General features: G+C 36.9%; 1 protein-coding gene across 1 annotated transcript; it reads left to right on the forward strand.

Moving 5' to 3' along the window:
* The first annotated feature begins 5,307 nt into the window (after positions 1 to 5,307).
* LOC142639667 (uncharacterized) lies at positions 5,308 to 6,945 on the forward strand. The gene has a single exon (XM_075813813.1). It carries the CDS (start codon positions 5,308 to 5,310, stop codon positions 6,943 to 6,945), a length of 1,638 nt encoding a protein of 545 aa, XP_075669928.1.
* Positions 6,946 to 14,565: the final 7,620 nt, after the last annotated feature.

A 14,565-nucleotide genomic window follows, 5' to 3' on the forward strand; every position in this document is an offset into this window, starting at 1 on the left:
TTCAAGAGTTTGGTTCCTGTACTAAAATGGTAAGGATATTTTCCCTCAGCTTTAGTCTCTCTCTTCCCTCCCATGATTGTCCATTGCTTCAGGGAAGCCATTAAGTGTGGTGATGCCCTCGCTAGGATCGGAACAAATTAGTTTGTGGACTTTCTTCTTTTTCGTGCCCTACCTCTAGATGTTGTAGATGTCCTTGATTAATGAATTGAGTTACATAAATAAATAAATAAATAAATAAATATTGACAAACATATCATCTGAGTTATAGTATGGATGACCACTTGAGTTTTATGCATATTATTTAATTCTCTCTTTCTATTGTCTTGATTTTTCCTTTATTTCACAACACATTATCAGCACGAAACTTTAATCAAATTCTAAAAAGGAAGTTGTCCACACCTACCTTTCAAAATTATAATAATTGTTACAATTTGGAATTGTTATTATAACTGTTTGAGTGGTATCTTTGTTGAATTATCTCATAAGTTTGAAGTGAATTTTTACCAAGGAATGAACTACATGAGTTAACTATTCACGAGTAGGGCCTCTATGAGAGACCAGGCCCCTGGTCCTTTTTGAATTGAATGGTTTAGGCCAAACCCACTTGAATGGGTGAAGTCATGTTATTGTCTCTCAAAATGGAGGTTCGACTAATTACATTTTACTTTTATATTAAGGGTTTTAAAATGGAGTCGCTATTTATTTAATTATTGGAAAAAATAAGAAAACCATAATTGAAAAATTCATCATTTTATTGATTTGAGAATGAGTGTACATTGGTTATAGGAAATGACATGGCTTTGGTCCTAGATACAATCTTAGATATATTACATGTCTTTGTTTTCTAGTTACAATCTAGAGATTGAAAATTACACGGACACGTATTTGATCTACTAAACCTTTGATCTAAGCTCAGAAGCCACACAACTTACAAGATGAGAAGGTGTTAGGCACCCACCTTACCCAGTAAAACCAAGTCTTCTAAACCATGGTGGTCAACATTCATGTCACATCATCCAACATATTATCAATCAATTGCATATTCATTTCTTTGCTTGAATTTAATGTGTATGTATGTGATAAGACCTAATTTCATTTATTTATTATCACCTTTGAATTGAAAAATAAATTCTAGTGAATGTGTGTGAATGGTGATATCCTAAATTCAAGTATTTGGAAAATTATGAAATTAACATGTTTTTCATATTTTGGATATGGATTTAAGATCAAAGCTAGCGTCACGTATGAACATGTGATGAACAACAAAAAATGTGAAGAATGCATATTAACAACATTCAAGCATATCAAGAACATTCAAGCACATTCAAGTAATTTAAAAATAATCTTAAATTAACATTATAGCAAAATAAAAAACAAGTTAGGGAAATGGATTATACCTGCATGCAATATTCACACGGTAAGGGAGGAAACTTTTGGTGGAGGTCCTAAGGGTGGAGTAGAGAAGAAGAACTAGGAGACGGAGAGTGGGGCACAATCAAAATCTTGAGTTTCAAGAAGACCATGAGATGATAAGACTAACTCCACTTCACTAAAACTCGAGGAGAGAAGAGAGAAGAAAGGGAAATTTATATAGTAATGGTAGAGAAAATATGAATGGAAAGGCACTTAACGAAGTTTAGCAAAGGATTAGAGAAAATCATGAACCTAGACCTTATTTTAGAGTTTAGGGAAGGCTGGTGCATTAAATTTGGACATTGGTGAGAGTGATGAGCCATCAAAATGACTAAAATTTCGATTTTTTTCATAGCTTCTATAATAGCCCTCAGAGAAAATTTCGATGATGTAGTCCTAGTTAATCCAATTATGACATGTCATTGATTTCAAATTGATTATAATTATAACCAATCAGAGTTAATTGTTCATAATCACATATAGTCGAACTTAATTTGTGAAAGTGCATTTCGGCTATTAAAACTTGATTTGATGATAACTTTTAATCCGATGGTCTGGTTGTGGCTTATGACCATATAATTTTATCGTTAGAACATCAAGATTAATTTGATGAAATGAAATTAAGTTCAAAGTGAATTTTTACTAAGGAACTACATGAGTTAACTATTCATGAGTAGGACCTCCAATCTTTTGAAATAAGTTGTTGGTTATGGACTTATAGTACCTTGTGTCGTTGAAAGTTAGGCAATGCTTGCCTACTATATTTTCTAATTCTAGGATCATTTTCCTCCTTGAACTTTTCTTCCCTCCCCATATACTGTGGTAGAAATGGTGTTCTAAGCAAATTTTGATGCATTGCTTGGCCTCTTAATTTAGTCCTCCTACCATTACTTTGTGGGTGCAAGCACCCGTGACAAGTGGTTTTCTTGTAGGAAGTACATCTCAGCCTAGAGTGGACTAGGCAGAGGGTGAAAATGAAGTCGCTACCTGCTTTAGGTCTAGGAACTAAATTGGGCCTTTTGGGCCACTTAATTATAAGCATGGGTCTGCATATCAGATTATAGGTCTGGAGTTTGGGTATGGCTTGGGAAGGTATTAGGCACGCAAGACCGCCTCGCTTGTGGGCTGGTGTGGGCGCAAGCTCCTGCGATGTGGATTTCATCCTCCTCGTTGGAAGTACGCTTTTGCCTAGGGTGGAACATGGCGGGGGGTGTAAATGGAGTTGCCACCTAGTTTAGGTCTAAGAACCATAAATATAGTGCCTTTTGTGGAATAATTAATTTTTACTAGAGCACATGTCCAGAGTTTAGGTATGAGGATGGAAAGGTGTTAGGCACCCAACCCCACATAACCCATGGGTCAGCTTCCACTCATTGTGTTCCAAGTCTTAATCTCATTAAAGGCATATTTAACATGTTATTCTAATTTACACACACTATAGCATGCATCTAAAGTAATCATCATGACATAATCATCCCCAAACCTAGCATTCATCCATCAAGGCATATAAGTATATATCTTAAAGGGCAAAAACATCACGAGGCAGATCTAGATCAACATGTTATAGCATCAAACACATGGTATTCAACCAACCAAATTCATGTTTATCAACCATATCAAACTCATCAACCAAACCAAATGCATGTTCATAGCCTTATGCATAAATTATCTCACTTACCTCACTACATCACAACATCCATGCGTTACTGTATGATCATAGTCACATGCATGTTCATTGTAATAAACAAAGTAAAACCCTAATAAGCATAAAATGAGTAAAACAACAACAAAATAACACAAAATAGAGAGACAAGGACTCAAGGGCAGACCATAATAAGTTAAACAAAAGGTAAAACATATAAATAAAACAAAGGAAAAGACAAATAGGAGTGAATTAGGGTTTATGGGAAAGAGTATGCATGCACATACATAAGGCATGTGTACGCAGCCCATCTATATGCGTATGCATACTACGAGTATGCATATGCATGCAAGGAGCATGCATGCACATACACACCCTAAATACCCTAAATCAGAGACACAGAATAAGAAGCTACGAAAACACAACAAAAATAGGAAATCTAACAACCTATCATGCTTCAAACATAAAAACTAAAATGAACCTAAGCTAAACAAACATATTAAATTAATTAAAGCATATATATAAACACAAGAACAAAGAAAAAATAAAGAAAAGAGTGAAGAGCCAAAATTAGAAACTTTACCTTAACACTAGAACTCACTAGAGCTTGATTTTGATCATTCCCCTTAGTCAATCTATTCACAACCAAATCAAAGACGGTTAGTAAACTTAGAACTCAAAGATCAAGAGTAGAAAATGTCTCAATCAAATAAACTTTGACTTGAGGGTGTTTTGTAAAAACTCCCACTTTGATTCACTAGAAATTATTTTCTAGTGAATCTTATGTGTTTTACCACCAAAATTCATCCTCCTTGAAAAAGCACATTTTTATGGTTTTATATAGTCAAAAAATAGGGGTTTGGAGCGGCTCCCAAATGATGTGGGATTCATTCCAAACCAAGTTTTAAATGCAGAAAATTTGTCTTTCATAGTTTCCAGAACCCTTGCATGCGTATGCAGACCTTGAGCATGTGTATGCATACGCAAGTCCTAGGGTTTTTGTGGCTTTTCTTTTCCAAAAATTATTTATTTGTTCATAAAATAAGTTATATTTTCCATAAATACTTTCTTCAAGTTAGTTTTTGTAAGGTTGAAATTTATCAACCATTTTGTTGGCTTTATTACGTGCCAATTTGCTTGTAATTCAGCACTTAGAAACCTTGTATTTAGGTGGGATTCATGTAAGGGTAGTGTGTGAGAGAGTGTGAAGAAATGCTTAAGATTGTACAATGAAGCAGGGACTCGCGGCTGGATCTTGCAGGTGGCTCGCGACTTGTAAATCGCCAGATGATGCACGCAAGTGAAGCATGCAGAGAAGATGAATAGTCATGCTAGCTGAAGCACTATAGGAAAAAAAGTCCAGTCTGGCCATTCTATTTGCTTGCGGCTTGAACTCGCGACTCAGTCAAGTCGCGAGGCCAAGTCACCTGACAGCTCTGTTTTGGAAAAACTGACTGTTCGCATTCCTTTCTCTCTCTAGTATAAATACCCCTTATACCTACGAAATGTTGAGAGCCTCTAGAGAGAATTTTGAGAGAGAAACCCTAGAGAAAAACAAGATTGACTCATCCACAATCTTCACATAGAGACTCTTCAAATTCCTCTACTCTTTTCCTCTCCATTGTTACATCCTTGAGAGGTACATTACCAAAACCCTTTCTCACCATACCCATATCTGTGAGAAGGCTATTTGGTGCTCTGGGCAGCAGTTAGGAATGGACCAATTACATATTGGTTAATGCTATTGACTATAGCGGAACCCAGCAAGCTAAAGAAGAAATAGGTTTGGCGCAACCTCATTGGAGTAGGAGCTTGGAAGGCTTAGGTACATTGGGTAGATTAGGCTTGGAGGGTCTTCTGTTGTTCATGTATCGCAACTACATTCTTTAGTGGATTATTGACCGCTTGGAGGGCGGCAAAAAGGTTTTACGCTGAGGGCTTCGGTTTCCTCTTCGATAACACATCGTTGTGTTGTCCTTGTGTTTGCATCTCTCTTCCCTTAATCTTTGCCATTTAATTTCTGCTGTGGATGTAATTTTATTTGGTTTAGATTGTTTATCAATTCTGTTATAAGCTTATGTTTATTTTCTGTACATACTTTGTTTGATATTAAGCTTGAATTGGTAATTTGTAATTTGGGGTCTAAACGTTCATAGGTGTTTTATACACATTTTGAACTTTCAATTGGTATTAGAGTGGGTGCACTCTTTGTGGTTTGAACACCTTAGTGCGATCCTTGACCCCGTATTAAGATGGACCGGTCTCAATCTTTGAATGCTCCACCATATTTTGATGGTAGCAATTATGCCTTTTGGAAGGTACAAATGAGAGCATTCTTATGTTCAATAGATGAATCTGTTTTGGATGCCGTTGATGTCGGGTGGACTAGGTCGGAGGCAGCCAAATCCACATGGGATAAGGCAGCCCTCACGACGTCTAATGCAAATAGCAATGCACTTAATGCTATTTTTTGTGGTGTATCTCCAGATGAGTTCGACAGGACATCTCACATAACCATTGCCAAGGAGGCATGGCAGATATTGGAGACCACGTACGAGGGAATAAAGAAAGTTAAAGACACCAAGTTGCAGATGCTGACCACTTGGTTTGAGGAGCTGAAAATGAGTGAGGATGAGTCCTTTGACTTTTTCTATAGCAAGCTAAATGAAGTGGTCATTGGCAAGTTTAACTTGGGAGAGAAAACGGAGGACTCAAAAGTTGTACGAAAAATTCTTCGTTCATTGCCGGAGAGCTTTCGTGCAAAGGTGACTGCAATTGAGGAGAGCAAGGACCTTGATGAAATCAAAGTCCAAGAGTTGATTGGCTCTCTCCAAACATATGAGCTTTCATTGCCAAGTCAAAGAAGGAGAAAATCACTTGCTCTTAAGATGATTAATGAAACGGTAGAAGCACACGACTCATTGGATGACGATGTAGGCGAAAAGGATGTAGCTTACCTTGCAAAGAATTTCCGCAAATTCCTGAAGTTCAAGAACAGTGGGAAGTTTGGTGATAAAGGGAAATTCACAAGTTCCGGAAAGGAGAAAAAAGACTTCAAAAAGAGAGATGGGAAGGAGTCCCAATCTACCCAAGGAGTCACTTGTTTTGAATGTAATGGGCATGACCATTTCAAAAAGGAATGTCTAAATTATTTGAGATCGAGGGGGAAGGCTTATGCCACCACTCTTAGTGACTCAGATTCTTCCACCTCTAATTCGGAAGATAGTTATGATGAAGAAGGGAATTTCTTAGCGTTCATGACTATTGCTCATGTTGAGTCTTCGGAAGACTTGAATTTGCTTATGCAAGAGATTGGGGAGCATAGTGACAAGGAATCAATGGGAATTGTAGAAGAATCAGATGCTAAAGAAGATGAAGATACAGCTGGTCTTCAAGAGAACTACAATTCACTCCTTGAGAAGTTGAGAGAGTATGCAAGGGTGGCCAAGGCGGCTGTGAAGAAGATGAAGAAAGCAGAGGAGGACTATCGAAGTCTCCTAGTGAGATACAAGGAGGCCAAGTGTGAGATTGAGATGCTAAATGGTGAACTAACCGAAGCTTACACCAAGGTGAAATTCCTTGAGCTTGAGGTGGTTCAAGCAAATGCCAAAATAGAGCGTGTATCGACAAAGAAGCTCGATGATGTCCTTTCCTCTCAAAAATATTTTTCTGATAGAACCGGATTAGGATACACTGGAGAAAGTAGCTCAACTGTGAATACCTCCAAAGAAGTGAAGTTTGTGAAGGCCAAAGAGCCGGTTGTAGTTGCCCCTACTGTGGAGAAGGCAAAGGTTGAGGAGAAGAAGAATGTGGCTGACCAGCGGGTGTTGAACATGTCCTGTAATCAATTTGTGGTTAGGTCTGAAGCCAGAGCAAAATTTCTTCCGTGATCGCAAAGAGGTCCTAGAACGAACCATGTGTGTCATCACTGCGGACTTCAAGGGCACACCCGACCCAATTGTCATAAGCTGAGAGCATTAAGGAATGCTAGAGATCAAAGTTCACGAGGACCAAGAAATGGCAAGAGAACTTGGGCTGTTGAGCCATCAAGAGGTCGAAATGGTGATCCTGGAATGATGGACGTGATGAAGATGATTGGTGTATTCACCAACTACTTAGAAAGCTTCACAAGAAGGTTTGAAAGTCCTAACTCTCGTACCCAATCCTATAGAATTATCACCCCAAACGCACGTGACGTGTGGGTGAAAAAGGGTACTCATGCATAAGCATTACAACATGTCCATGCATTAATACTTCCTATGTTGTGTGAATATGCTTGATTGTATGCTTATTGTTTGTGTTAGTTTTTTAAAAAAATGGCTGTTTGTTTATTTTCGCTTTAAATTTTTTTACATTGCTGCTTTTGATCAATCTTTTCTTGTTTTTGTGTCAAAAATCCAAAAACACATAAAAAGTAGAAAATCCTAAAAGTTTGATCGTCTTTGTTGAGTTTTGTCTCAAAACATGTTTTGCCTTATACCTTTGTACTAATGGCCTTGTGCATCTACGAGCATAGCTTGTTCCCTATGCACTCATATCATTGTGGGAGAAATCTTGACATCTATGTGACTGTTGTAAATAGATCTTCAAATTTGTCATGAATGATTAGTGAATGGTTTTGTCGATCTTGAGACATGTATAGACTTGTGCCTATATATCTTTCCACTCTTTTATTTATTGTTTTTGCTTAAAAGAGCTCACCAAATGTAAATCTCCAAATGAAAAGAGATATTGAGCTGCAAAAGCTTGTTGCACATGCTAGTATTTGACTAGGATTAAGAGAAAGCGACCTTTATAAAAATTGTATGATGCCCAAAAAGCCAAAGACTATCTCATCAATTGAAATATCAAAATTTCTGGCATCGATCTCACAATGAGATGTACTGATTCAAAAAGATCAAATGATGTGATGTATATGGAGCCAAATGAAAAGCTTCAATCTTATGCTATCAAGTTTTGTGGGAGGTCATATATGCATACTTCTATGATTGAGATGGGTCACATTATCTAGTGCTAATTGTGTATGTCTTGGTTGAATTGATCATTGAAACTTCACATTAGACTAAGGACTATCTCATTGTTGATATCCACACACATCACACAAGCCTATGATCAATGAATGCCATATTCATTTGTGTGATTGTACTTGATTAAATGTGTTTTCACATGCTCAATCTTTGTTAATCAAACACAAAAAGATTTTTGAGTGTTTTAAGTTGTGTTTGGAAATATTTTGTTATTTTAAAAAGTGTCAAAATTTCAACCAAAAAAAAAAAAAAAACCAGTGTTGCACTGTTTTGGCGACTTAGTCGCGGGTTGGTCCAGTCGTATGCCCCAATTGCGAGCCCATACAGAGATTTCTCGTGACTCACTGACGGGTAAATGTCCCAATCGCGAAAAATACTTAGATTATTTTTCAAAATTTGGGTCTTTATGTTTTTCGCGGCTCATAGTGGCGACTTGTTTGTAGGTGGAAGGTCTAGTAGCGACGGGTACACAGAGATATTTGCTGCTTATTTCACGCCTCCCTTGCGGGTAGAACTTCCAGTCGTGAAAAACACTTAAAAATTTTTTTTAAAAATTTTGTTTTAAGTGTTCTGGCGACTGGCCCTGGCGACTTGCACGCGACTTGACTCAGTTGCAAAAAACGCATGTTTTGCGTTTTAAGGTCAGTTTTTCAAACCTTTTCAGTTTTCCCTTGAACTTTTGTGACTTTTCATTATCTTCCTAACCTGAAACTCTCTCAAACTCACCGTGTCTCTATCGAAAAACTTCCATTTTTGCATCTGTTCAACTTCAAATCATCAAGAAAAAGGTATGGGTTTTCTCTTTCTCACTACATATTTCATGTTTTTAGCTTTATTTTCTTGAATTTGTGAGTTGTGGTTATGATTTGTGATATTTGTTATTTCGGATATAGGTTGGGTTCATGTGTGCTATGTTTAGGTGTTTGGGTTTGGTTGATCTTGTTTCTAGGATACTAAATATGGTCGTTATCATGTTTTAGTTTCACTGTTTGAGTTTGTATGCTATTTTTGTGTTGGTTGGTAAATCTCACACCCATGATAATATGTCTCATTGTCATATGCTTTGTTTGGGTTTACTATGATATACTTTATTTGTGAGTATGGTAGGTTCAATATGGTTGAGTTTTGATAGTTGGATTATAATGTTTTGACTTCAGTTGCTATAGATTATTGTTATCATGTGTGTTGCTTCTGCCTTGAGGATTTTGACTTCTCTGTGATTGGTTTGATCATATCATACTCATTAAGATATGCCTCATAGGCCTATGCCTTCTTCTAAATGAATGTGGTATACACTGTTTCAATACAGCTGATTATTGCATGTTGAAGTCTATGCTTGGGAATGTGCCTTAGAGTGTTCTTGATTGAGTTGTTGTGATCACTATCACAATGTGTTATGCATTAGTGTTGTTGATAGGTTGTTCTATCTCTTTCAATGTCTGAATCTCAATTGAATATGGACTGAATGGTGGAAAAGTTCTATGTTCTTTTCTGTTATTCTAACCTGTTACTAATGGTTGAATTTCCATCTATTGTGTTTTTTTGTGTGTGGCCTTTTCTGCTATGTTTGCAGATGACTCCTACCAAGAAGAAAACCACAACCAAGAAGGGTGATAAACGGCTGAAAATGGACAACACCAAGTTTAGATCACCTCAGTACTTTGAGAGATATAGAGATTTCTACTTAAAGGCAACCATCATTCAGGAAAGATTTGTAGACTTGGTGGATTTAAAGGACACCTTCATTCCAAAATGTTTTGAGGGCAGAGGATGGGATAAGTTGTTGAGTGACTTGCCTATAGTGTGTGAGCATCTTATCAGAGAATTTTATGCAAATGTTGTGCTGAGAGAAGATGAGTTAAACTGTTGGATAAGAGGAAAGGAATTCACTATAGATGCCGGTGATATAGATACGGTGCTAGGCCTTGAAGGTTTAAATGACCATGACTTCACCAACTTCAAGGACAGGATGTTGTCCATAGAAACTGTCCAATCTCGCATTGATGGAGCAAGAGAGGGGAGATGCCTCAACATTACTTCCTTCCCTGCTGACATGAGGTGTCTAACCACCATCATGATGTTCAATTTGTACCTAGTTAGGAAGCTGACTATAATCAATAATGCTAGAGCTATATTTCTTATGGAGCTCAAGGAAAACACCTTCATAGACATTAGCTCTCACATCTTTGACACCATTGTGGATGAGACTAGAACAACCTCTAAGGCCAAGTTGATTTTTCCCAGCCTTCTTATGAGGCTTTTCAGAATGAAAGGTGTTACCATCCCTCAAGACATCAGTCCCATGCCTATACCCTTAGCCATCAACAAACTAACCATCACAAGGATACAAGTTCGTCTCCCAGGTGATGAAGAGGAAGGTGAACAAGCTGAAGGTGAACCTATGGACACTGAGACAGAGGCTGCAGGACAAGCTTCAAGCTCAAGAGGTCACGACAAGAGGAGCAGAGCTTCATCTTCATCAGCAATACCTCCAAATGCATTCCAAATCATCCTAGAGAGGATTGATGGACTCAGAGATGTCCATAATGAACAATTTGACAGGCTGGTTGCAATACAAGTTCAGATGAACATCCTCTCAGCAAAGTTTGATAGCTTCTCCGCTCTTCAGTGATCCTTTGGCCATTCTGGTAAAAAAGGGGGACAATTTTTGAAGGGCAGCTCTTGAGGGGGAGTGTTTGTTTGAGGGGGAGCATGCTAAAAACTCATTTTTAGCTAGTCTGTTTATGCTTTTGTTACATATAGTTTCTGGTGGTTTGTTTTGGATAATGTTTTTAATTATGGGTTTGCTGCATACTTTGTTAAATATTTTGGTTATTTTGCTGGTTTAAACTCATTGATGTTTTTAAAACTTTTGGCTATATATATTTGAGTTGTTATTCAGTACTTATGTTCTGTTTTGTACCCATGTTGCTTTTGTAAGCTTTTAGGGTTTGTTTTCTTTGTTTTGTCGGCTTTTAGTACCATGCTTATGCAGCCTTTATGTTTTTGTACCTATGCTTTGTAGCTTATGTACTTGATGGTATGCTATGCACTACTTTAAATACATCACTCTTGTGCTCTAGTAGGATCTTGTTCCTAAATGCTTGTACTTCATGTATTGTGCATTGGTTGAGTGTTGGACATGTAAATGATACTTTGCATTTAATCTTATAAGCTTGCATGTCCGGATGTTCATTCCAAGTGTGAATGAGTATTGTGGTCCCTATATTTATAGTGATTGTTTGTATGGTCAAGCCTTGGTTTATTACTTTACTCCATTTTGCTTGATCGCATTGTGCTTGCCTCATATGCATTACAAGTTTTTCTGCATACAATGATCATATTATGTTGTTGTGTTTCAGGAGACACTTGTACTTATGATTCAAGAGCTACACAGATTCTAGAGTTAGGTGTGAGTGAGTTTTGTTTAACTGTTCCCAACTCACATGTTAAGTCTAGAGTTTGTTTTAGGGTTTTGTCACGGAATAGCCAAAGGGGGAGATTGTAAGGTTGAAATTTATCAACCATTTTGTTGGCTTTATTTCGTGCCAATTTGCTTGTAGTTTAGCACTTAGGAACCCTGTATTTAGGTGGGATTCATGTAAGGGTAGTGTGTGAGAGAGTGTGAAGAAATGCTTAAGATTGTGTAGTGAAGCAGGGACTCACGGCTAGATCTCGCGGGTGGCTCGCGGCTTGTAAGCCACCAGATGATGCACACGAGTGAAGCATGCAGAGAAGATGGACAGTCATGCTAGCTGGAGCACTACAGGACAAAAATTCCAGTCTGGCCATTCTATTTGCTCGCGGCTTAAACTCGTGACTCAGTCAAGTCGCAAGGCCAAGTCACCAGACAGCTCTATTTTGGAAAAACTGACTCTTCGCATTCCTTTCTCTCTCCAGTATAAATACCCCTTATACCCACGAAATGCTGAGAGCCTCTAGAGAGAATTTTGATAGAGAAACCCTAGGGAAAAACAAGATTGACTCATCCACAATCTTCACATAGAGGCTCTTCAAATTCCTCTACTCTCTTCCTCTCCATTGTTACATCCTTGAGAGGTACATTACCAAAACCCTTTCTCACCATACCCATATTTGTGAGGAAGCTGTTTGGTGCTCTGGGAAGCAGTTAGGAAGGGACCAATTTCATATTGGTTGATGCTATGGGCTATAGCAGAATCCGGTAAGCTAAAGAAGAAATAGGTTTGGCGCAACCTCGTTAGAGTAAGAGCTTGGAGGGCTTAGGTACACTGGGTAGATTAGACATGGAGGGTCTTCTGCTGTTTATGTATCCCAACTGCATTCTTTAGTGGATTATTAACCGCTTGGAGGACAGCGGAGAGGTTTTACGCCGAGGGCTTCGGTTTCCTCTTCAATAACACATCGTTGTGTTGTCCTTGTGTTTGCATCTCTCTTCCCTTAATCTTTGCCATTTAATTTCTACTGTGGATGTAATGTTATTTGGTTTAGATTGTTTATCAATTCTGTCATAAGCCTATTGTGTTTGCATCTCTCTTCCCTTAATCTTTGCCATTTAATTTCTGCTGTGGATGTGATGTTATTTGGTTTAGATTGTTTATCAATTCTGTCATAAGCCTATGTTCATTTTCCACACATACTTTGTTTGATATTAAGCTTGAATTGGTAATTTGTAATTTGGGGGTCTAAATGTTCATAGGTGTTTTATACACATTTTGAACTTTCAGTTTTCATCTAATTGGGCCCTAAATCTACCTTGGGCTTTAGAATTCTAACATCATTGGGGAACGGGAGCTTGAGTTAAGGGGAACGGGAGCTTGAGTTAAAGGGAATGAAATGCGGTGTCTATAGCTGTCCTCCATTATGTGTTGCTAAGTCATATTTAATTAAAGAGTTTATTTAGAGAGCCCTAATCCTTAACCCTAAACATACATCATGCTCTTTATAAAAAAGGTTACACAGAACATGTAAAATCACATCACAACATAAAAGGAACCAAATTAAAACCAAAATCAAACATATACTAAAAAGGAAAAGGTAATAATTAAATAAACACAAAAGGAAAAATATCAGAAATAAACCAAACATGGCAAAAATACTAAAACAAACATGGAAAACAAATAAACATAATTAATTAAACTAAAGCAGATTTACACAAATCATACAACACATGAAAAATGACTAAATTAATAATTTTTTTCCCCAAATCTGGGTTCGGGGTGAGTACAAACTCATGGTCGAAATCATGCACACATATACTCAATAATGCATACACATCCTTTAGCATAATATCAAAAATTACATTTTTATTGAATCAACCAAACACAAAACCAAAGAAACACAAGAGAAACCTAAAAATAAATATGATTAACTACTCAAAATTAGGTTAACATGACAAGAAAAGGAGGATGGCAATTAAACAAATTAAACACAAATATATAATAAACTACGTTAATAAAGACATATGAATATAACACAATAGTGAAATAAATTCATAAGAAAAAAAATATTATAATCAACCTTAAATCAGATTAATACATATCAAAAAAATTCAAATTAACAAACAAATTAAATAAAACTATCATAAAAACTATGTTAAGAAACTCATGGGAATCCTATTAAACAAAGAAAGAATTCGTGGAAAGAAAACTCACCTTACTTAAGATTTTGAGTTTATAGTTTATTTAACTGACCCCACAGTGCCTACAATACTGGGATTAGATTGAGAGAACAAAGATAATCAAGAGAAAACAATAGAACTTAGTAATTACAACTCAATAACAACTTCTTTTGAAAAAGGTTTTGAAAACAATTAGAAAACAAAATTTCTACATTAGAACTAACTAAAGAGAGTTTTTTTATTTGTAAAAAATGTGCTTAGGTGCAATATGGCAGTTTAGAAAAGATGAACTAGGGTTTTGGAAAGGATGGAGCACAAAAATAAACTTTCTTTCTAGCTTGGGTTTTGATTGGAGACATAAGATGAGTATTTAAATGTTAAAACTAGGGTTTTCAGAGCTTTCTAGAGACCTTGGGACGTTCCTAAGGGTTAAGGGGTCAAACCACCTCAAAGAATGATGTTTTGGGCCCCTGAAACTAAAGTTTTGAGCACTTGGGAACGAGCCTGTATATGCAGGTTTTGAGGGTGCATATGCACCCTTAATCCATTGCATACGCATGCTTCCCGAAACCTTATATTCGACTGCATTGTTGGCTTGACTTCAAACTGTGATAATTCAATCAACATAAATCCAATTCATGCAAAATTATATTCAAATTGAAGCTCAGGATGTCTATTTTCCATGAAACAAACCTAACTCAAAATATTTTGTGGATAAAAAGTTATGGTCAAAATAGTGAAAAAAAGATGTCATTTTTCAATATCGTTTTTAAAACGATTTGAGCACTTTTGAGTTGTAATTACTTCCAAACTATTGTGAACTCTTTAATTACCCTTGCATGACGTATGTCAAGCTCATCACTGGGGCCAGAGACCAAAAGTTT

Source organism: Castanea sativa, chromosome 6 (genome assembly GCF_040712315.1).
Source record: "Castanea sativa cultivar Marrone di Chiusa Pesio chromosome 6, ASM4071231v1".
Classification (NCBI taxonomy): Eukaryota; Viridiplantae; Streptophyta; class Magnoliopsida; order Fagales; family Fagaceae; genus Castanea; species Castanea sativa.